At 41.5% G+C, this 25,654-nt stretch overlaps 1 protein-coding gene across 1 annotated transcript in view; it reads left to right on the forward strand.

Moving 5' to 3' along the window:
- Window positions 1-25,654, forward strand: part of TRAM2 (translocation associated membrane protein 2) — a 104,181-nt gene that overhangs the window by 46,538 nt on the left and 31,989 nt on the right. The window contains exon 2 of the mRNA XM_007936143.2: window positions 18,667-18,730. Within this exon, the coding sequence (XP_007934334.1) occupies window positions 18,667-18,730 (64 nt within the window). The remainder of the gene's footprint in view (window positions 1-18,666; window positions 18,731-25,654) is intronic.

The following is a 25,654-nucleotide window of genomic DNA, read 5'->3' on the forward strand; positions in this document are numbered from 1 at the left end:
CTGGTGCTTCTACCTGACCATGATAATCATTTATTTAACAAGTATTTACTGAGTGCCTGCTGGGTTCTCCACACTTTAGGGATATGAATGGAAGACAATCAAGGCAGATAAGATTCCCGCTCTCATAGAACTTATATTGCAGTAAAGGAGACAGTTGAAAAATAAGTAAAGATAAATCTCATAGAGCTGTGCACTTAAAATGGGTGAGTTTTATGTGTATAAGTTATACCTTAAGCTGTTTTTAAAAAGTCTGTGCCCTTGTGGAGCTGGCATTCAGATTTGCCTCAGTATATGCAGGGCGTGCAAACACTGGGCAATGGAAAAAGAAGACAGAAGAATTGAGGCATTTGAATTGTGTTGACAAACAATATTGAATACACCATGGACTGCCAGCAGAACTAACAAATCAGTCTTAGAAGAAATAAAACAGAATTCTTCTTGGAAGTGAAGATAGCAAGACTTTGGCTTGCTTACTTTAGACACATCGTCAGAAAAGACCAGTCACTAGAGAAGGACCTCATGTTTGGAAAAGCAGAAATGAGGAAGCTCTCAATGATATGGATTCACACAGTAGCTATGGTAGTGAGCTCAAACATGTCAAAGATCATGAAGATGCCACAGGACTGGAGAAAATTTGTTCTGTTGTCCTGAAGGTCACCATGATTGGAGCTGACTCAGAGCAACTAATACAGCAACAGCAAAGAGCACGAATTGTGTAGCACTCACATACTACATGTTTATCTTTGGAAAAGAAAGTATAAGTGGAATTGTTCTTTTAGTAATCAGAGTACCATACTCTATACCTTTATATACACTCACACATAGAGCATGTTTTATTTGACTGAGCTTTTAGTGTTAATATGTTAGGTAGTAACCCTGTGGGAAATATTAATGAACAACACTAATATGTATAAGGAAGATTTTATTATATTATTATATAACTACTTATAATATTACTACTTATAATACTACTTGCAGTTAGTAAACAAAAGGCTGATCTACACATTGTACATATAACTATACTTGGAATTGTGTTGTGCACATTGAATAGATTTGTACTTTGGTCTGTAAGATACCATTTGGTTAACAGAGGCTTTAAAAAAACGATTTATATATTATTTAATAAGAATATAGGAGTCTCAGGAATTCTGGGAAGATGGAGGCTTAAACCATCATTCTGACCCTCCCCCATAAATAGAAGAAACATAAGGAAGCAGTGCTTGGTTTTAAGGAACTCTGAATGATGGAGCAGAAGAAAAGAAGTGAGGAACTACAGACAGGCAATAAGCAACAAGTTGCTACAGTAGGAAAATTGCTTCTTCTCCCATCCCAGCCCCTTCACCAGCCATGGACCTCTGGCTGCTGTGCACTAGGGTAGCTACCTCAGAAAAAGAGCCTCATTCCCTAACCACCGTAGCCCTTGCTTATACAAAGAGACCGGACCCCAAGGTTCTGCCCTGAAATCAACAAAGCAGAACTCCTTGGTCCTCTCTGGAGTGTGCTAGTACCTCCCCCTCCCAGACACTGTTGGTTGCAAGGTTATTGATAGTTGCTCCAGAAGGCCTATGCAGTGGGGTCTGCTATGGTAGTCAACACTCTGCCTGCCTCCCTGCACACACCATAGCTCAGGCCTCTGAAACCAACAGGACAGACCTCCCGAGGACTCAGTTCTGGTCTGTCTATTCGCCCTTTCAATCACTGCTGAGGACTTCTGACTGAACTGTTGTATGCCAAGAAGCAGGCATCTTTAGTGGAGGCTACACACACAGACAACTTATTCCAGGGGGGCTCAGAAAACAACAAGGCAGATCTCCTTGGGGGTCCATTTGGAGTGTGCCAGCACCTCCCCAACCAGGACACTATTGGCTGCAAGCCTGCTGTGAATTGCTACAAATGGCCCATGCGGTGGAGTCTGCTCTCATAATAAATACTCATCTGCCTTCCCTGCACACACCACAGCTCAGGACTCTGAAACCAACAGGACAGACCTACTGGGAAGTTAGTTCAGGTCTGTCTGCACCCCGTTTTGATCAGTGCTGAGGACTACAGACTAAGGCTGCTGTGTGCTAGAAGCAGACATTTTTAGTGACAGCTACACCCAGCATACTACAGGGAGGGCCCTGATAGCAACAAGGCATACCTCTCTGGAGGTCTGTTTGGAGCATGACAATCCCTTCCCTACTTGGACTCTCACGTGCAAGCCTGTTGTGAATTTCTACAGAAGGTCCTTGCAGTGGGGTCACTCTACTTGCCTCCCTGCTCAACCAATAGCTCTGGCTTCTGAAACCAGTAGGGCAGACCTCCCTGGGGGTAAATTAGGATTTGTGTGCCCCTACTTCCAGTTCGTGCTGAGGCCTGCTAACTGACAGGGTGGCTGACTGTTAGGAAGTAAGATTCTTGAGTGGATGCTACACTCACAGCCAACAATCGACTAAGGGGACTCTGATAGCAACAAGTTGGACCTCCATGGGGATCTGACCAGAGCTTGACACTCCCTTCTCCACCTGGCAGTTGTTGCCAGACTGTGCAAAATGCTACAGAACACCCCTGCAGTGGAGTCTGTTCCCATAATCAGTACTCTGCCTACCTCCCTGTGCATCCCATAGCTCAGGCCTCTGAAATCTGTAGGAAAGACCTCCCTGGGAACAGTTTGGTTCTGTCTGTTCCCCCTTATAATCGACACTGAGAACTGTTGCCTAAGGCTACTGTGTGCTAGGAAGCAAGCATCTTGAGTGGAAGCTGTGCTCATAGCCAACATACTATGGTGCAAGCTTTGATAGCAACCAGGCCGACCTCCCTGGGGGTCCTTTGGGAGTGTGACTGGCCCTCCCCCAACCGGTAATTGTCTGCTGCTGGACTGATAGGAACTCTTACAGAACATTCCCTATAGTGGAATCTGGAGGTGGGTCACTAAGTGGAGTCTGCTCCCTCAATCACCATAGGACCACTGGGGCTCTGTAACCAGTAAGACAGATCTCTCGGAGGTCCTTGTGGGGAGTGCTGCCCCTCCTCCTCCTGAAACAGGAAAGTCTGCCTTGCTTCTCTGAATGCCAGGTCAGATATCAACAGACCCTGCAAAGCAGGGAAGGAAATCGGAGAGCAAAACCCAGCACTGAAGGGGGCTTGTTGGGTGTGGGTTTTCTGGTTAAAAATATGATTGCAGAAACAGAGAAGGGAAGGGAATAATAACCAGAGGGAAGAGATTACACCCCCTGGTGGACAGATTGATTACCAGGATATCTTACTTGAGTGGTGGTGCCCACTGATGGACAGACTGACCGCTGGATTTTCTCTGGTGTATTTGGGAGGGATTGAAAGTTGAAAAGGATATCTGGAACTTTCAAATCCCAGTTAAATCAGGTAGGGAGAAAGATCTATCACAGACAGGAAGAGGAAATAGTAAGTAAAGACCAAAGGCTCAGCCCACCTAAGAGTTTATTGCAGAAAGTAGTGCAGGCAAAAATACCCAGTACTGGAGAATACTAAGAAAGTTAATACTCTCAAAAATTCCAGTGCCTCAACAAAATCACAAGACATACAAAGAACAGAGAAACAATGGCCCATCCAAATGAATGTGACAAGAGGATTGAAAGTGCATGTAGGGATGACCAAACAATGGGGGAGGAAAAAAAAGGAAGAATATAATATAACAACATTAACCAAAAATCAAAAACCAAACTCACTGCCATCGAGTTGATTCCATCTCATAGCGACCCCTTCTTGGGTTTCTGAGGTGGTATGTCTATGGAAGTAGATTGCCCAATCTTCCTTCCGAGGAGTGGCTGGTGGGTTAAAAAGCTCAGGGAAAACATAGACAAAGAGCTAAAAGAAATAAGGAAAACAATGCTGGAACAAAATGAGGATCTGAAAAAAGGTAGTGCAACTGAAAGGGACAATAACTGAAATGAGAAACACACCAGTAGAATTTACCAACAGATTTAATCAGGCAGAAGAACAAATCAGCGAATTAGAGGATAAGACAGTTAAAATTACAGATGCTGAAGAGCAATAAGAATGGAGGCTCAAGAAACCTGAGCACAGTTTAATGGAATTGTGGAACGATAACAAGAGACCTAATGTATGCATCTTGGGAATGCCAGAAGGAGATGAGAGAGAGAGAGAGAGAGAGAAAGGAACAGAAAGAATATTTGAAGATATAATGACAGAAAATTTCCTCAATATGATGAAGGACATGGATCTACAAATCTAGGAAACTCAAAGAACCCCAAGCAGCATAAACACAGATCTATGGCAAAACACATCATAGTTAGGCTTTCAAAAATTAAACATAAAGAGAGAATCCTGAAAGCAGTAAGAGAGAAAGCAAACAGTCACATACAAAGGATCCCCAAAAAGATAAAGTGCCAATTTCTCCTTGTTGTTGTTAGGTGCCATCGAGTCATGTCCAACTCATAGCAAGCCTGTGCACAGCAGAATGAAACACCACCCAGTCCCGTGCCAGCTCCATGATCCTTGCTACACTTGAGCCCATTGTTGCAGCCACTGTGTCAATCCATCTCGTTGAGGGACTTCCCCTCTTTCATCGACCCTCCACCTTACCAAGCATGACATCCTTCTCCAAGGAATGGCCCCCTCTGACAACATGACCAAAGTTGGTGAGACGTAGTCTGGCCATTCTCACTTCCAAGGGGCATTCTGGTTGCACTTTCTCCAGGACAGATCTGTTAGTTCTTTTAGCAATCCATGGTACTTTCAGCACTCTTTGCAAGCACCACAACTCAAAAGCATTAATTCTTCTTCGGTCTTCCTTATTCATTGTCCAACTCTCACATGCATATGAGGCAATTGGAAATATCATGGCTTGTGTCAGATGCACCTTAGTCCTCGAGGAGACATCCTTGCTCCTCAGCACTTCAAACAGTTCTTTTACGGTTCACCTTCCCAATGCTACACTGTCTAATGTCCTGACTGTTGCTTCCATTGGCATCGATTGTAGAACCAAGCAATGTGAAGTCTTTGACAACCTCAATCTTTTCTCTATTTATTATGATGCTGCTTATAGGTCCAGTTGTGAGGATTTTTGTTTTCTTTATATGGAGATGTAATTCATACTGCAGACTGTATTCTTCAATCTTCATCGGTAAGTGCCTCAAGTCGTCCTCACTTTCAGAAAGCAAAGTTGTGTCGTCAGCATATCGCAGGTTGTTAATTATTCTTTCTCCAGTCTTGATGCCACATTCTTCATATAGTCCAGCTTCTCTGATTATTTGCTTGGCATACAGATTGAATAAGTATGGTGAAAGGTTACAACCCTGACATACTCCCTTCTTGATTTTAAACCATGTAGTGTCCCCTTGTTCTGTTAAGATGACAGCCTCCTGGTCAGTGTACACGTTCCTCATGAGTACAATCAAGTGTTCTGGAATTCCCATTCTTCTCAATGTCATCCACAATTTGTTATGATCTACACAATCAAATGCCTTTGCATAGTCAATAAAACACAAGTAAACATCTTTCTGGTATTCTTTGTTTTGAGCCAGGATCCATCTGACAGCAGCTATGATATCCCTTGTCCCATGTCCTCTTCTGAATCCAGCCTGCACAGAAGTTCTCTGTCAATATACTCTGCAACCGTTTTTGAATTATCTTCAGTAAGATCTCAGTTGTGTGCGATATTGTTCGATAATTTCCACATTCTGTGGATCACCTTTCCTTGGAATGGGTACAAATATGGATCTCTTACAGTTAGTTGGCCAGGGAGCTGTCTTCCAAATCTCTTGGCATAACTGAGTGAGTACCTCCAATGGGGCATCAGTTTGTTGAAACATCTCGATGGGTATTCTGTCAATTCCTGGAGCCTTGTTCTTCGCCAGTTCCTTCCATGCAGCTTCAACTTCTTCCTTCAATACCATTGGTTCTTGAACATATACCACCTTCTGAAATGGATGAAGATATACCAGTTCTTTTTGGTACAGTGACTCTGTGTATTCCTTCCATCATTTTTTTTTTTTTTTGGTGTTTCCTGCATCATGCCATATTTTGCCCATAGAATCTTTCAGTATTGAAACTCAAGGCTTAAATTTTTCTTCAGTTCTTTCAGCTGGAGAAATGTCCAGCGTATTCTTCCCTTTTGGTTTTCTAACTCCAAGTCTTTGCACATTTCATTATAGAAATTGGCTTTGTCTGCTTGAGCTGCTCTTTGAAATCTTGTGTTCAGCTCTTTTATCTTGTCATTTCTTCCATTTGCTTTAGCTACTCTCTGCTAGAAGCTCTGGTAATGTAATGCCTAAGGCACTTGACTGCTAACCAGAAGGCTGGCGATTCAAACCCATCAGCCACTCCTCGGAAGGAAGGTTGGGCGATCTACTTCTGTAGTGATACTGCCTCGGAAACCCAAGGAGGGGTCGCTGAGTTGGGTCCAACTCGACGGCACATAACAACAACTCTCTGCTCAAGGGCAAGTTTCAGAGTCTTTTCTGACATCCATTTTGGTAGTTTTTACTTTTCTCGTCTTTTTAGTGACCTCTTGCTTTCTTCATGGATGATGTTCTTGATGTCATCCCACAGTTCTTCTGGTTTTGAGGCATTGGTGTTCAATGCATCAAATCTGTTGTTTAGATGGTCTCTAAATTCAGGAGTGATATATTCAAGATCATATTTTGGCTGTCATGGACTTGTTTTAATTATCTTTAACTTCAAGCTGAGCTTGCATATGAATAATTGATGGTCTGTTCCACAGTCAGCTCCTGGCCTTGTTTTGGCTGAAGATATTGAGCTTTTCCATCGCCTCTTGCCACAGATGTAGTCAATCTGATTCCTGTGTATTCTGTCCGGTGAAGTCCACATGTATAGCTGCCGTTTGTGTTGTTGAGAAAAGGTATTTGCAATGAATAAGTTGTTGGTCTTGCAAAATTCTGTCATGCGATCTCCAGCATTATTTCTGTCACCAAGGCCAAATTTTCCGACTACTGGTGATTCTTCTTTGTTTCCAACTTTTGCATGCTAGTCACCAGTGATAATTAACACATCCTGATTGCATGGTGGGTCAATTTCAGACTGCAGAAGCTGATAAAAACCTTTAATTTCCTCATCTTTGGCTTTGGTGGTTGTTGCATAACTTTGAATAATAATCGTATTAACGGGTCTTCCTTGTAGGCATATGGATATTATCCTATCACTGACAGCATTGTACTTCAGTACAGATCTTGAAACATCCTTTGTAGTGATGAACGTCATGCCATTCCTCTTCAAGTTGTCCTTCCTGGCTTAGTAGACCACATGGTGGTCTGATTCATAATGGCCAAAAACAGTCCATTTTGGCTTACTAATGCCTAGCATATCAGTCTTTTTTGTGCTCCATTTCATTTTTGACAACTTCCAATTTTCCTAGATTCATACTTCATACATTGCATGTTCTGATTTTTAATGGATATTTGCAGCTATTTCTCCTCAATTTGAGTTCTGCCAAATCAGCAAATGGAGGTCTTGAAAGCTTTACCTTATCCATATCATTAAGGCTGGTTCTACTCTGACAATGCAGCTCTTTCCTGGACCTATTTTGAGAGCCTTCCAACCTAAGTGGCATATCATCCTGCAATGTATCAGACAATGTTTCGGGGCTTTTCATAAAGGTGCACAGTAATGTATCAGACAGTATTTATCTGCTATTCATAAGATTTTACCTGACCAATTCTTTGAGGAGTGAATGGCTTCCTCCATCTTCCTAGTCTGTCTCAGTCAATAAGCTGTTGAAACCTGTGCACCATGTACAACCCTCCCTGGTTTGCAATGCCAGTGGCATATCCTCAAGCCTCACAGCAACACACCACCGCAGTAGGACAAACGGACAGCAAGTTTGTCTCCCTTAGCTGTTCAAAACCTCTCCACCCTCCCCACCCTCCCCTTACATAGATCCCTGCCTCTTTCCCTCGCTTGGGAGGGGCGTGGCCTGGGTCCCTGGCCTTACCTGGATCCCTGTCTCTACTTTCTCGCTCTGTCCTGGTCCCCCCCACCTCCGGCTTTTTCTCTGCTTTCCCATCGGTGGGAGGGGTATGGCCTGGGACTCCAGCCTTACCTGGGTCCCTGCCTCTGCTTCCTCGCTATGTCCTGGTCCCTGCCCCCCAGCTTTTTCTCTGCTTCCCTGCCACTTGGGAGGGGCATGGCCTGGGATCCCAGCCTTACCTGCATCCCTAAGGGGAAAAAAAAAACTGTAAACCAAACATACTATACCCAGCAAAACTATCCTTCAAGAATGAGGGTGAAATTTTAAAAATTTCCAGACAAATAGACACTGAGAGAGTTTATATCTACCAGAACAGCCTGTGGTGGTTATGTTTTTGTGTCAATTTCTCTGGGCCTGGTTGAGTGGCTGGGCTGCTGGGTGTAGTGTTCCCCATGATGAGACTGGTAATGAGCTCCATGGTGGAATCTACTGTGAGCAGCTGAATAGCTGCTTCAGGGATGTGGTCTGCTTTCCATATATAAGAAGCAGCTCTGGGAATGGTGTCAAATTTATGGCACGCTTTGACCCTGCATATAGCTGTGTCATTATTCAGAAGCCTGCCATGTTCTGCCAACCATGGGACTTACAATGGACTTGAGTTAATGGCCTGCCGGGTGGTTTAGTAATATTGGGACTGTGCCTTTTGACTTGTCAACCTTGGGCTTGGCAGCCTCGGCAGCCAGCAGCTGTCTGAGTGAAGAAAAGCCTCCAACTTCAGTGGGCCAGGAGCTGGAGGCAGAGCTGAAGCCCAAGGCTGAGGGGCTTTCACCCAGCCCCTAGAGCCTGGCACTTTGAACTTGGACTTAAAGACTCCAAATTGTAAGAATAAACTCCTGTTTGTTTAAGGCCATCCCATTTGTGGTATATTCTTGTCAGAGCAGCACTAGGTAACCAGAACACAGCCCTACAAAAAACAGTAATGAGAGTTCTGTTGATGGAAGGCAAAAGATACCAGAAAGTAATTCAAAGTTATACATAAAAAGAAAGATCACTAGTAAAGGGAAATGCATAGACAAATATAAGGGATAGTAATGAGATAGTCATGCTTGACAGTTCTAAATGTTTTGTCCTTCATATGTTTTAATAACAAATATATAAAAGGCAAGGGTAAAATTATGTCACAGGGTACATGAAATATAAAGACTTGATGAGGGATAACATCAAGAAGAAGAGGTGAGGAAAGCAATGGTATAGATAAAGAATTTCTTGTATGTTACTGAAATTAAGTTGGTACCATCTTATCCTTGAATATTATAAATACAGGCTCTTAAAAGTAATGTTCATGTAACCACTTATATAGGAAAATCTATTTTAAAAAATACACAAAAAGAAAGGAGAAGGAAGCAAAAAGATTCACTACAATAAACCAACAAAACCCAAAATCAAATAGTACTAAAGGACAAAGACAAAGAAGGCTTAAGACACATATACCAAAAAAAAAAGAGGCTGAAGTAAGTCACTTCTTAACAGTCATTGCAGTGAATGTAAATTGACTACATGCTCCAATCAAAAGGCAGAGATTGGCAGAATGGATTTTAAAAAAAGACATGATCCACCTATAAGCTGTTTATAAGGGACATACCTTAAACCCAAGGACACAAATAGGTTGAATGTGAACTGATATGAAAAAAAAAAAAAAATATTCCAGACAAATTATGATTAAAAGAAAGCTATAATGACAATCTTAATATCAGACAAAGTAAACTTTAAGACAAAATATTTCAGAAGAGATAGATGAACATTATGTAGTGATAAAAGGATCAGTTAAGATTTAACAGTCATAAATATATATGCATCCAACATTGGGGCACCTAAATGTACAAAGCAAACACAGGAATGAAAGGAGAACTAGATAGTACTATAGTAATAGTTGGAGACTTCAGTTCACGATTTTCAATATTGGACAGATATTTAGAAAGAAGATCAACAGTCATACAGAGGACCTGAATGACATTATAAACCAATTAGACTTAACATATATATCACCCAAAACAGCACAAGATATATTCTAGTCCAACGCACATGAATCATTCTCTAGGATCAATGATATTTTAGGGCATAAATCAAGTCTTGATAAATTTAAAAAGATTGAAACCACACAAAGTGTTTTTTTCTAACCACAGTGAAGTTAAGCTAAAAATCAGTAACAGACAAAAAAAAAAAAAAAAAAACCCTGGAAAAGACACAAACATAGAAAATAAATAACACACTATGAAACTACCAAAATCGAAAGAGGAATCACAAACTTCTTACAGTCAAATGAAAATGAAAGCACAACATAATCACAACTTACAGGATGCAGCGAAGGCATTACTCAGAGAAAAAATTGTAGCAATAAATGCCTACATAAAAAAAAAGAAGAAAGATCTCAAATTAACAGGCTAACTCAACAACTCCAGGAACTAGAAAGAGAAGAGCAAACGTTAAGCTGAAACAGAAGAAAGGAAATAACAAAGATCAGAGCAGAAATAAACTCAATCAAAAGCAGACAAACAATAGAGAGAATAAAAAACACAGAGGTTGGTTCTTTGAAAAGATCATTAAAATTGACAGACTCTTAACAAGAAAAGAGAAGATGCGAATAACCAATACAAAAAATGGAAGAAGGGACTTTACAACTGACTCAACAGAACTAAAGAGAATCATGACAGAATATCATGAACAACTATATGACAACAAACTGGATAACCTAGGTGAGATGGACAAATTCTTAGAAGTACTCAACCTACCCAAACTGACTCAAGAGGAAATGGCAAGTCTCAACAGACCCATAACAAGTAAAGAGATTGAATCAGTGATCAAAAACCTCCCAAGAAAAACATCCTGAACCAGGTGGCTACACTGGGGAATGCTACTAAACATTTAGGGAAGAATTGACACCAATACAGTATAAACTCTTAGAAAAGATAGAGAAGGAAGGAATATTCCCTAATTCATTTCTATGACGCAAACATAATCCTGATACCATAAGAAAAGAAAACTCTATTCATAAGGTATGCCTTATGAATAGAGATGCTAAAATCCTCAACAAAATACTCGTGAACAGAATCCAACAAGATATTGAAAGAGTCATACACTATGACCAAGTGGGGTTTACTCTAGGAATGCAAGGATGGTTCAACATTAGAAAATCAATCAATGTAATATAGCAGCACATCAATAGAACAAAGGAAAAGAACCACATTCTCATCTTTATTTATACAGAAAAAGCATTTGTTAAAATTCAACACCTTTTCTTGATGAAAATCCTAAAGAACATTGAAATTGAAGGGAAATTCCTCAATATGATTCAGGGCATATCTGAAAAACCAACAGCCAGCATTATACGTAATAGAGGAAGACTGAGAGCTTTACCCCTTGATGTCTGTTCTCACCATTTCTTTTCAATATTGTATTAGAACTCCTAGCTACAGCAGTAAGATAGGAAAAAGAAATCAAAAGTACCCACATTGGAAAAGAAGAAGTAAAATGATCTCTTTTAACTGATGATGTGATCCTATATGCAGAAAATCCCAAAAAGTCTGTAAGAAAACTTCTAGATAGAGAAATTTAGCAACAGTACAGGGTACAAGGTCAACAAACAAAAATTATTTGTGTTTCTATATACCAGCAATGAGAAATCTGAAAGGAAATTAGAGAAACAATTCCATTTACAATAGCATCTAAGAAAATAAAATACCTAGGAATAACTCTATGCAGTGACTTGAAGGACTTATGAAAACTATAAAACACTGTTAAAAGAGAGTAAAGAAGACAAATAATAGAAAGCTATCCTATGTTCACAGACTGGAAGACTTAATATTGTTAAGATGTCAGTACTGCTGAAAGTAATCTGTAGATTCAGCACAATCCTGATCAAAATTCCAACAGTCGTCTTTACAGAGATAGAAAAACCAATCCTCAACTTTATATGGAATGGCAAAAGGCCTCTAATAGTTAAAACAGTGTTGAAAGTGAAGAACAAAGTGGAAGGACTCACACTTCCTGACTCTGATGGTATAGTGCCTAAGGCATTGACTGCTAACTAGATGCTTGGCAGTTCAAACCCACCAGCCACTCCATGGAAGGAAGATGGGGCATAACGATTTACGGCCTTGGAAACCCAGTGGGGGTCACCAGGAGTCAGAATCGACTCGATGGAAGTGAGTTTGGTCTTGGTTTTATACAGCTACAATAATCTGAACAGCCTGGTTCTGGTATAACTGTAGACAGAAACCAATGGAATAGAATTGAGAGTCTAGAAATAAACCCACACATCTATGATCAACTGATTTTTGACAAGGCTCCTAAGTCCATTTACTGAGGAAAGAATATTCTCTTAAATTAATGATGCTGGAAAAATTGGATTTCCGCAGGCAGAGAAATGAAGCAGGATCCATGCCTCACACCATACACACAAACAAATTCTAAATGGATTAAGGACCTAACCATGCAAATTAAAACCATAAAATTCTTAGAAGAACGAACAGGGGCACCGCTGCCAGGCCTGCCTTTGAACAGTGGATTATTTAATACAGTAACAAGAGCACAGACACCAAAAGACTAAATAAATAAATGATAGCTCATGAAAATTAAAAACTTTGGTTTATCAGAAGATTTTACCAAAAACGTGAAAAGACAAGCTACTGACTAGGAGAATATCTTTGGAAGCCATGTATCTGACAAGAAGCTAATAATCACAATATATATGAAACTTCAACTTAAAAACAAAAAGATAAACTAAATGAGTACAACTTACTGACAGCAACCACAGTAATCTCCTGTGTAACCCCACCCTTAATCAATGCAATTTCCCATCAATGTTAACCCCCCATTTCCCCCTCCCTCCCACTGTCCCTGGTAACCACCAATAAACTTTGGTCTCTATACATTTGCCTTTTCTTGTCTTTTTATATAAGCGAGGTCATACATTATTTGTATCATCATAAAATGATCAAATGACTTGAATAGGCATTGCAATAAAGAGGACATTCGTATAGCCACCAAGTACATGAAAAATGCTCAGCATCATTAGCCATCAGAGAAATGCACATCAAAACCATAGTGAGATACCATTTCACTAACACTGGAATGGCTAAGGGGGGAAAAAAGGTAGAAACTAATAAATATTGGCAAGTTTGGGGGGAACCTCTATCCATTGCTGGTGGGAATGCAAAATGGTACAACTGTTAGTGGAAAATAGTAGATGATTCCTCAAAAAACTAAAAATAGAACTACCATATGACTCAGCAGTTCCATTCCTGAAACTTGAAAACAGATTTTCAAAAAGAGACTTGTACAACAGTGTACATTGTACATTCACAATGTACAGTGTACATTCACAATAACCCAAAGGTAGAAACAACTTAAATGCTCATCAACAGATGAATGGATAAACAAAGTGTGATAGATCTATACAATGGCACAGCTAGTAGAATTGAAGTCTTAATACACACTATAGTATGGATGGAGCTTGATGATTTTATGCTGAGCGAAATAAGCCAATCACATAAGGACAAATATTGTATGACCTCACTTACATAAAAAGACAAGAAAATACAAAACTATAGAGACTGAAGTTTATTAGTGGTTACCAGGGCCAGTGGGAGGGAGAGGGGAAAGGGGGTTTAACAGTGATGGGAAATTGCATTGATTCAGAGTAGGGTTATACAGGAGATTATTGTGATTGCTATCAATTACAATTTTTAAAACCTCAAAATCCCTGTGGGATTTGGTTCCTTGGTGTGGAGGTGCAGGGTCATGGTTTCAGGGGACATCCCAGCTGACTGGCCTAATAATGTATTTAGTGCTTCTGTTCTGCCTCCTTGTTCATTGTGTAGTGCCAGAGGTCTTAAAAACTTGCAAGTGGATAGCTAAGGCACAACAATTGGTTTTTATTCACTTGGAGCAACAGAGGAAGGGGAGTCAGAAATAGAGGAAGATACAGAATGTGTGGCTAATTGCTTCCATAAACAACTACCTCCTTTGCCATGATACTTGAAGAACTGGATGGTGCCTAGCTACTATTACTGAACATTTTGATCAAAGATTCTATAAAAGAATTTTGATCAGAAAGGAGAAAGTGTATAAGAGAATTTCAGATTCTCATGAATTCTAGATTTTATGGAGCCATGGAGGGTGGATGAACCCCTGAAACTATTGCCCAGAAATAATCTTTAAAACTTAAACCAAAAATATTCCCTAAAGTCTTCTTAAATCCGAACAATAGTGTAGCTTAATGAATAAAGATCTGCCTTGAGCATTATGCCCTTTTAAGATCTATATGGGATCAAATTGACAACAGCAGCTTGAAAAGTTGGATAGGAACCTTAGGGGGCAGTTAGTTTATGTTAATGAGAGAAGAACAACTTAGAGAAGGAGGGTGAGAATGGTTGCACAACTTGAATATAACTAATGCTACTAAATTGTACATGTAGAAATTGTTGAATTGGTGTATGTTTTGCTGTGTACATTCTCAGCAACAACAAAGTGAATACTATTTAAGGGGAACAATAAGAGAATGTAGGCGTCTCTGGGTGGTGCAAATGTTTATGCATTCAGCTGCTAAACTAAAGGGTGTCAGTTTGAATCAGGTACCTCTGAAGAAAGACCTGATGATAAACTTCTAAAAGATAAGTCATTGAGAATCCTATGGAGCACAGTTCTACTCTGATACCTATGGGTTACCGAGTGTTGGAATTGAATCAATGACAAGAATGTTGGTCTTTTACATTTTTTTCACCTTTTACTCCCTTGTGTCAAGTTGTATAAACACGGTTCCAGTTGTAACCTCAAAATACTGTGAAGGACACAGTAAAGGTTCTGAGATAAAGACTGGTCGGAAGGGCTCCATAGAGAGGATGATGAGGGACAGACTTTTTGCATGATTGATTGTATACTGATCTCTCCAAAGAATCTGGAATCTGGTTTAATTGGCTGGAGTGTGGCCTGAACATTGAGATTTCAAAACCTCCTGCTGTGATTCTCATGTGCAGCCAAGGTTGAACACCAGTACCGTACATAATGAATAATAATGTATTTTAGAAGTGGACTCTGGCCAATATAAGGAGTCTGTCCAGGGGCTCTCACACAGTTGGTGAGAGGGTCAGGACCCAAAGCACTCCAGAGGCTGGGCCAAGAAACTCTAGCAGGAGACTCTGGATAGGCACATGGCACTGACCAACACTTCCTCCAAACTTACCCAACATCCAGAGCCCAGGAAAGGGTGTTGGTTGGATGGGCTTTGGTCATGGGCTTTTCCTGGGGAGAGAGCTTGCCCCCTTCATCCTCTGTGAGGGAAGCGGTCACCAGAATTGACCCTGCCACACACTCCATGCCCACACACAATTGGGGGCAGGTCCGATGTTAGAAAGGAGAAGTTGGATGCTAGGCAACCTCACAGGGGTCCACTTCATGGCCTTAAAAGATGAGCACATTTCCTGAATGAAACTGAATGAGAGATTTGCACCTAGAGCATGGTGTGTTTGAAAAATATTTACTTCTTGTATGCCTGCTTTTCTCCTCTCTTCTTTCTCCACTTCCTCAGATCTTCCTGTGCAGGGATTTCATTCTGTTTAACAAGACAAAGTTTACTCTGAAAGGAGTCATGGGAGACAAAAAGTTAAGAGTGTGGTTGAATTAAAGATGACCAATGCAGGCAGAGGTCAATGGTGAGAGCCGTTGAAGCTTAAGTGGTCAGGAAGGGCTTTGTGATGGAGCTAGACCCACACTGAGCCCACAGGTGGGCTTAACAACTGGACGGATCTGGAAGGAAACTGTTAATGACAGAGGGGATGGTTCAAGTGAATGCATTTGCGCAATTCTCACTAAAGAGTGGGAGCACGTGCAGTTGAATGAAGCAAGCTAGGATGGACTCAGCTTTTGCATTTCCATTTTATTCAACAAGCAGTTATTGTATGATTCCATTTATATGAGTTGTCCAGAACAGGTAAATCCATAGAGACAGAATACAGATTGCTAGTTGTCAGGATTGGAGGAGGGAGAATTGGAGAAGTGATGGCTTAACATATCTGAGGTTTTCTTTTGGGGTGATGAAAACATTTTGGAACTAGATAGAAGTGGTGGTTGTACAACATTGTGAATGTACTAAATGCACTGAACTGTACACTTTAAAATGATTCATTTTATGTTATAGGAATTTCACCTAAATTAAATTAAAAAAAAAAAAAAAAGCATTTGAGCACTTAATTATGTATCTGGGTTAGTTCCTTGGGAGGGGTTATGAGGATAAATGATACAGCGTAGTTCCTTCTCATCAGGTTATAGCCTGATGAGAATTAGGAACACACTATGGAAATGATAATACAGTAGAGCATGGTACAGAATGCTTGTATCAGAAAAAGTGAGCATACCCTGGAGGAGTTAGGGAAAGATTCATGGAGGAGGTTGCAGTTGAGGTGGGTTATAATGAATAAGTAAGGTTTTGATCAGTAGAATTTATGAGAAGGAGGGTATTGGTGAAGAAGGATACAATGTGAGAGGAGGTAAACCCCAAAAAAGGAGTGAGGAGAACATTTTGGCTGAAACAAAATACATTTGTTCTAAAGGAATAGACAGTTGGACTAGAAAGGTAGGTTGAGAACATATTGATAAAGGTCTTGAGGACTAAGATAAAAAGGTTTTGGGTTGGGGATAGGGAAGACCTGTACATTTGTATTAAATATGTCTATATACTACTTGTCAAGTTGACTCTGACTCATGGAGGCCTATGTATCAGAATGGAACTGTGCTCCTTCAGGTTTTCAGTGGGTAGTTTTTTGGAAATAGACTTCCAGACTTTTCTTCTGAGGCACATCTGGTGGACTCACACACCCAACCTTTCAGTTAGCAGTCAAGCATGTCAGCCATTTGCACCACTTCGGAACTTCCCGCATTTGTATAAACAAACAAAAAAAACAACCCAAACTCACTGCCATTGAGTCAATTCGGACTCATAGTGACCCCCAGTAGGTTTCCAAGGCTGTAAATCTTTATGGAAATAAATTGCCCCATATTCCTTCTGTGGAGCATCTGGTGGGTTTGAACCACTTACCTGGTTAGCAGCCAAATGCTTTACCCACTGCCCTACCAGAGCTCTTTTATATTTTTGTGTATATGTGTGTGTGTGTGTGTGTGTGTATGTATAAAATCACTGCCATCGAGTTGATTCGGCTCACAGTGACCCCTCTTTGCGTTTCTGAGGCAGTATCTCTATAGTAATAGATTGCTCAGTCTTCCTCCAAGGAGTGGCTGGTGGGTATAGAACTTGTGTTTTCTGGAGATGCTTCTCCACTGCAATCTCATGTGAGTTTTCTCTTTTGAGTGTAATAAAACAACCCAAGAAGCAGTCGCTATGAGTAGAATCCACTTGAAGTCAGTGAGTGAGTTAAGACAATAGCACAAATGCGTGAAAAGACTTGCGCATTGCTGCATACGGATACATAGCACTCTATGCAGAGTATCAGGACAGGTAAGAACTTTGCTAGTGGAGTACAGATTAGGCCTTAGGCTGAGGTCAATAAACTCACTCTCAGGTCAGGAGTTCCAATGACAGTGGAGTCTATGATGCATAATTTGGTTATTTCCATGTTGATTTTGCTATGGCTGAGTATATTTTCCTACACACCCAACCATGCATCCTTCAAACCTCTATGTTTAGAGAAGAGCCAGTGTCTCTTTATAGATGAGGTGTCTTCACAGGCCTCCTGGAAAAGGCTGACTCTAGGTCACCTTCTTTGGCCTCTGCACAAGTCCTAGAATGGTGTGATAATGGCTCTCACCCCCAGCTGCTCAGCAGAAGCTTTTGGGGAGCTTTTGGCCTGCTAGTGCCAATGGCTAGGCTGGTGCCACCCTAGATCAGTTGAGTCACAGCCTTTCCCAATAACCCCTGAGTGGGTATACTACAAACATCCTTGTTTTTATGGCCAAGGAAACTGAGGTTGGGTGGTATAAAATTACTTGTTCACAGTTACACAGCTGGCAAATGCTAGAGTCAGCATTTGAACCCAGGTGGTTGTTTCTGGAGCCCAAGCTTCAAATCCTCATGCATGATAATCTCCCTCCCCTGCAGACGAAACTGCTGCTGAACAGATTTGGCCATTAATAATCAAGGTCTTTTCACAGCCCAACTAGGATTTTAAAGGCAGCTTTCGAAATAAACCAGCAGTGTGGGGTGTTAAGTCTTGCCCCATGACCCACAGAAGAATAGATGTGAAAGCAGCAGCTGGAATTCTCTGTTTCTGAAGCTGAGGTTTAGGCTCTCAGAGCCTCTGCCTGATGTGTAGTCAGCCAGAGTACTGGGGAAACCCCAGCTTCTCAGAGGCTGTGATCTCATTTTCCCATTGTTTCTATCTTCCACAATGCTGGATTCACAGAACTTAATAAATACTTGAAGGAATGAATGAATGGCTATATATTTGTGCCCTTAGCTTATGAGAGCTTAGACTGCCAAGGGAGCTTGTTTATTCCAGCTGCATGAAGCCCAAGTCTAGATACCATCCTGGGCCCAGCATTATTTCATTTGATTACTTGTTTTTAGTGCAAGTGTTGGAAGGGATGTCATTAAAGAAAAATGGAAGGAAAACCACGGTAATTCTTCATTAGGCAAAACTCATCGTTGGAGAGGTCTGTGGGTGTGGAATATAAAAGGAGTGGGGGTTGGCTCCTTGTTCCTTATGATGTGACCAAGAAGTTAAACTGGGACATTTTTTTCCTTTGTTTTACAGGTCACAGCCAAGACTGCCTTCCTATTTATTTTACCTCAGTATAACGTTAGCATGCCTACAGCAGGTAAGCAGAGCATCTTCCCCTAGCCCTGTTAGCTCTGAGGACTTGGGAAATTTCCTACCACAGTTAAGATAGCAGTGATACATGGTCAGCAGCCAGGAACATCCCTTGGTTCTCCACTGTGGTGGTTAGGAAGGATGTCATGGAGTGCTTCATGTGGCTCTCATAACTTTCCCTAAAGCATCTAGTGTTGACTTCTGCCAGAGACAGGACATGAGGCATCAGGACCACCACTCCATTCAAAAGTGTAGCTTTCTGTTCTAAATTTTTGATGAGAAGAATGGGCAAGATGTTGTATTTTATGGTGTGTGAACACATAGTCAGCGGACAGTGCTGTACTTTGACTGGGCTTGCAGTTGTGTTAGTTTGCTGGGGCTGCTGTAATAAATTACCACAAAGGGGTGGCTTCAAACAACAGAAATTTTCCTCTAGCAGTTCTGGAGGCTAGAAATCCAAATTCACAGTGTTGTCAGAGAAATTCTGTCTCTGAGGCTCTAGGGAAAGACCCCTTCTTATCTCTGCCAGCTTCTGTTAGCCCCATGCTTTCTTTGGTTTGTGGCCACATAATTCTAATCTCCGCTTCTATCATCACATGGGTGTCTCCCCTCTGTTTCTCTGTCTCTTCTCTTCTTTTTATAAGGACACTAGTAATAAAGGGGAGCTCTGGTGATATAGTGCGTAAGGCATTTGACTGCTAACCAGATAATAGATTAGAGCCCACCCTCATGACCTCTTCTTAACTGATTACAGCTGCAGTGATGCTATTTCCAAATAAGGTCATATTCACAAGTACTGCAGGTTAGAACTTCATATGTTCCGAGAGACACAATTCAACCCATTGCAGTGGGTCAGGAGTAAACCTCAGGCTCTAGACATAGGTTTTTTTGTTTTTTTTTTATTGTGATTTCCATGCAGATTTACAAAGCAGATTCGTTTTACTCTCAACAGTTGGTGCACATTTGATTTCACAGCCCTGATCACATTCCCAGCCATAAAAACTTCTTCCTTTTCCTGCCTGTGACTACCCCTTCCCTGTGCCCTTCTTATCTATGCATTCCTGCCTGTCCAGTTTTCCCTCTTTGTCAGTGCTGCCCCTCTGATGTCTCATGGCTGATTGATCCAAGGGGTGCATCTCCCTAGAGTAGGTGGGTGCAGTTCCCTGGGCTAGATGTTCTGCTTGTAGGCCTTTCTACTGTTGGGCTGAGAGCCAATCCATGAAGTGAGTCCATTTCCAGGCCTAAAGGATAACCCGGGGCCATAGTCTCAGGGGTTCCACCAGTCTCTATCTGACCAATAATTCTGGTCATTTTTGTGTTTTTGAATTTTGTTACACATTTTTTCCTCCCACTCTATCCAGGATCTCCAATTTTGATCCCTTTCTGAGTGGTTGGCATTGGTAGCTGGGCACCATCTAGTTCTTCTGGTTTCAGAGTCATGAAGGCTGTGGTCCTTATGGTCCATTGTATCTTTGGACTAATTGTTTCCAAATGACTTTGATTTTCTTCAATCTTCTTTGCTCCAGATGAGAGGAGACCAATAGTTGCATCTAGATGGCTGATCAAAAGCTTTTAAAACCCCAGTCGCTACTCACCGAAGTAGGATGTAGAGCAAAATTTTTATGTATTGTGTTGTGCCAATTGAACATGATGTCCCCTGAGACTATGATCCCAAGCCCACAGTCCTGGTGATTCTCTCCCTCAAGGTGTTTGGTTGTCTCTGAGCAGCTACTCCAACCTTGTCCTCTGTTACTTCTGTAATGTAGGTGGATAATTTTGTAGGACAAGTACATATACAAGACTGTCTTCAGCCAAATCTATCTTTGGTCTTGGGTATATTCCTCTTTGCCTACCTGTGATAGTTGAAGATGTGTCAACTTGGCTGGACTCCAGTTGTGAGTGGTGGTTCCCATGATGGATCACATGACTGCGTCCTAAGCGGCCGGTCAGTCTAGGGGGAGTTTCCCCAGGGGTGTGGCCTACCTGTAATACTATCCCAGGGACAAACTGGAAGAACGGCATTCCAGACTATATACTTCCTGGAGCAAGCAGCTCGCTGCTCGCCCCGGAGGCTTTTGGATTTATTCTTTGTTGGGAACGGCAACCCTGCGTGTCAGTTTGATTCTCTCGGCTCTGCTGCGCTTATGGGAACCAGACGACTCCAGGCCCCATCTCTCTCCAGAGATGAACTTTGTGACTTGAACTCCTCTGCTGTGCGTGTGAAAGCCAGACGGCCCTGGGCCCCATCCCCCTCCAGAGACGAACTTTTCAGCTTGAACTTGTCGGCTTCTACACGCTTGTGAGCCATTTATCTAAGATAAATTTCTCTCTCTCTCTTTCTTTCTCTATAAATATATATATATATAAACTTTGCTGGTTTTTGTGTTTCTCTAGAGAACCCAATCCAACACACTACCCCTACCTGATCTTCTCACCTGTCTGTGCATTTACCCATAGCCTCGTGTTTGCTGCCAGTGGTAATGCAATATTGTGCATATAATAGCATTGCCTCTTTGTCTCTATCTTTTGTGCACGTTTCTGTATCCTCCCTTTCTCCATTGTCACCGTACTGGTCACAGACTCTTTCCATACCCCTCTCCCCTCACCCAGATCAGCATGAGATCCCCAACTAGAATGAACTTTTCCCTCTCCTTCCCTCCCATCCTCGGTAACACAGTGAATTTCCTTCCCTGTGTGAACCATTCCTTGACTTTTCCTAATAATACTCTCATACAATATTTGTCCTGCAATTGACTTATTTCACTCAGGATATTGTCCTCCAAATTCATCCACGTTGTGAGATGATTCGCATATTCTTCAATATTCTTTAATGTTGGATAGTATTCCATTGGTGAATGTACCATAGTTTGTTTATCCATTCATCTGTTGATGGGCATTTAGGTTGTTTCCATCTCTTTGCTATAGTGCATTGTGCTGCAGTGAATATGGGTGTGCATATGTCTATTCGCGTCCTGGGCTCTTACCTCTTTAGGATATAGTCTTAGTAATGGAATTACTGGATCAAATGGTATTTCTATTTTCAGTTTTTTAAGGACACACCATACCATTTTCCACTGTGTCTATACCATTTTACAGTCCCACCAGCAGTGTATGAGAGTTCCAGTCTCTCCACACCCTCACCAGTATTTGTTATTTTCTTTCTTGTTGAATTTTGTTTTGATTTGCATCTCTCTAATAGTTAATGACTATTATCTTTTGGAGATAAAGTCCCTTGTCAAGTATGTCATAGCCAAATATGTTTTCCCAACCTATAGGTTCTCTTTTTACCCTTTTGGAGAAGTCTTTTGATGCACATAATAATTTAATTTTTAAAAGGTCCCAGTCGTCTAGTTTCTCTTCTGCTGCTTGTACATTTTGGGTTATGCTTGATAGTCTATTTATACTGTAAATTAGGGCCCCTAGATTTGCCCCCATTTTATCTTTGATGAACTTTTTAGTTTGGGGTTTTACATTTAGGTCTTTGATCCAACTTGAGTTCATTTTTGTGTATGGGGTGAGGTTTGGGTCTTGTTTCATTTTCTACAAGTCAATATTCAATTTTGCCAGCACCCTTTGTTAAAGAGGCTACCTCTCCCCCATTTAATGGGTTTTGGCTTGGGCATGTGTCTTAACATGGGATGGGGCTAAGGCCCACTGATCAGAGCTGCTACATCAGTAAGCTGTCTTCATGTCCTGCCTGAAGACACTTAGCATTTTCGGATAGCTTACAGGGAGGCTGGCATCATACCAGGAAGAGCACAGTCCTCACAAGACATTCCCAGTCCAGTTGAGGGAACACTATGCAGAAAGCTACAAGGCCAGGCAGGTTGCATAAATGGCATAAGAAGGGTTCACCTAAAGGGGCAGCTTGTAGCACTTACTGATGAAGATCAAAGACTACAGTTTTCTGTATGGATTACACCTCAACATAAAGAAAACAAAAATCCTTACAACTGGACCGATATACAACATCATGATAAATGGAGAAAAGAATAAAGTTGTCAGACATTTATTTTACCTGTATTCCATGCTTCCATGGAGCAGCAGTCAAGAAATCAGACATTGTATTGCACTGGGCAAATCTGCTGCAAAAGACCTCTTTAAAGTGTTGAGGAGCAAAGATGTCACTTTGAAGACTAGCATGCACCTAACCCAAGCCATAGTATCTTCAGTTGCCTCATATACGTGTGAAAGCTGAATGATGAATTTTGTAAGACCAAAGAAGAGCTGATATCTTTGAATTGTGGTGTTGGTGAAGAATACTGAAAATACCATGGACTGCTAGAAGAAGAACAACTTTGTCTTAGAAGAAATGCAGCCAGAATGTACCTTAGAAGCGAGAATAGCCAAATTTCATCTCACCTACTTTGGTCATATTATCAAAATGGAATGGTCCCTGGAGAAGGATATCATGCTTGCTGGTAAAGTAAAGGATCAGTGAAAAAGGGGGAGACCCTCAACAAGATGGATTGACGTGGTGGCTGCAGTGATGGGTTTATGCAGAGCAAGGATTATGAGGATGGCACGGGACTAGGCAATGTTTCATTCTATTGTACATAGGGTTGCTGTGAGTCAGAATCAACGTGGTGACACCTAACAACAACAAAGTAGCAGCTGCTGGTCACTTCCAGCCAGTTTGTCATATAGAAGTACAAATCCAGTGTTGCTAAGAGCAACAGTATCCTGAATTTTGAATGTTGACAACTAATACAGAAATTTGGCAATACTGTGTTGGCCAAACCAACATATCTACAGGCCAGGGCTAGCCTTCGGGCCACCAACCTGCAACCTGGGCATTCTTGGGTCCCATCACCAGGAAACAGACATCATTTCTTTTTCTTATTTGCAAAGCACTAGGTACCTTCTTTGAGAATAAAGGAGGGATTTTTGTTTGCTAAATCTAGTTGCTCAAATAATTTCTTTTAGAAGGATCAACATAAAGCTGGTCCCTGTGAGAAGGAGGTTAAAGACATCCCAAATGTCCAGCTTTTCCAATCTGCTGTACTACTCCATCATCTCCAACATCAATTCCTCCTCCTCACCTCAGTACTCTCCCTCCTGTCTTAAGGTTCCATATTTCTGTGTAATGTCTCACATAACTCACAAACTGCCAAGAAAATGGCTCACACAGTAGTGGAGGCTGGCAAGTCTCGAAACTGTGAGCCAGTCATCAGTCTGGAGGATTCTGCTCTCTCACGTGGTTGTAGGGTTGTAGGGCTGATGAACCCAAAGCAGCAGGTCAGACGACTGGCTGCTATCTCAAGTCCCAAGTACCAGGGTCAGATGATAACAGACCAGATGCAGGATCCAGAGCAAGAGAGCAGACTTTGCCAGAGCATTCATAGACCCTGGAGACCCTCAGGAAACTAGGGGTGGTGACTTGAGTCACAGCCACTAGTAACGCTGTTACTCAAGATGCGTCCCACCTCAGTTCTACCTCATCAACACAAAAGACAAATCACCCCAAAATGGGGCTATAACCATAGGCATAGAAGCTAGAATTTATAATACATCACAAAATGGAGAACTATGGCTGGAAGGGTTGTATTAAGTAATTTATAGCACTGCACTAGTTCCCTTGTCTTTGTTATGTCATGTAGAGGATTGTTGTTGTCTGCTGGGGAGTCTATTGGAACTCACAGCAGTCCCATGTAACATGGTAAAACTGCCCCATAGATAGGGTTTCCTAGGCTGTAATCTATGGGAGAGATTGCCAGGTTTTTTCTCCCACAGTCACTGGTGGGCTCAAACTACCGGCCTTACAGTTAGCACCTGAGCACTTAACCATTGTGCCACCAGTTCTTGAAAGAATAATTGCCTTCTTTTGCCTAGCTTGCCAACTATAATCTGAAGGATTGAGACAAATCCCTTAACCTGTGCTCTACAGAGGATGCAGCCTTTAACCTTCCCTGTGCTCGCCTGCCACCTATAATCACTGTAGCCAGACTTAGGGTGCACCGTGTTTCTGGGGCAGCCAACTTAATTCCTCCATCGTAGTCAAACAGTGGGACCTGGCAAGAGAGAAAGTCAAGCCCATGCTCGTTAATGAAGGGATCAGAGAGTGCATCTCTGTCGCCATTGGCAGCACCAGTAACCATAGGAAACAAGGCAAATGCTTGCTCATCCCAAGTACACTCCAAGGTCCCTGGGTGGCACAAATGGTTAAGCTACTAACCAAAAGGTTGGCAGTTCAAATCCACCCAGAGTGCTTCAGAAGAAAGGCCTGGCAATTTGCTTTTGAAAGGTCCAAAAACAAACCAAACTCACTGCCGTCGAGTCAGATCTGACTCATAGCGACCCCTCCTTGGGTTTCCGAGGCAGTATCACTACGGAAGTAGATTGCCCAATCTTCCTTCTGAGGAGTGGCTGGTGGGTTGGAACCGCCAGCCTTCTGGTTAGCAGTCAAGTGCCTTAGGCACCCCTATGGAGCACAATTCTACTCTGAAGCACATAGAGTAACCATGAGTTGGAATTGACTGGAAGGCAACTGGTACTGGAAATGCCAAATCAATGACTGCACAAGAAAGTCCAAAGTTAATGTGGCATATATACAGCCTAGCTCCAAGTATACTCCAGGCTTCATGGGCACAGTGGGTTTTATTGCTTGATGCCACATGGCCCAAGGTCAAATTCAGGCTCCCTCATTCCTGCTGTCTCTTGAAAATCATAATTGAGTCATCTTTAGACACAGCTATTCTTAAGATATCCTGTTATAAATAGGATAAATAATACATAAATAAAATTTATTGTTAAATAAACATTTTCTAAAATGCATTTTACATGACTCTTAGGGAAAATGTATAAAGTACAGAAAAATATAAGATGATAACAATCACACATGCCCTACAAGCCAGCAAAAACTACAATTAACATTTTGGAACATTAATTCATATTAATGTTTTTGCTCTTATATGATGAACTTTTTTCTGTG

This window comes from Orycteropus afer, unplaced genomic scaffold (genome assembly GCF_000298275.1).
Source record: "Orycteropus afer afer isolate SDZICR_OR568_19922 unplaced genomic scaffold, OryAfe1.0 scaffold00034, whole genome shotgun sequence".
In the NCBI taxonomy this organism is placed as follows: Eukaryota; Metazoa; Chordata; class Mammalia; order Tubulidentata; family Orycteropodidae; genus Orycteropus; species Orycteropus afer.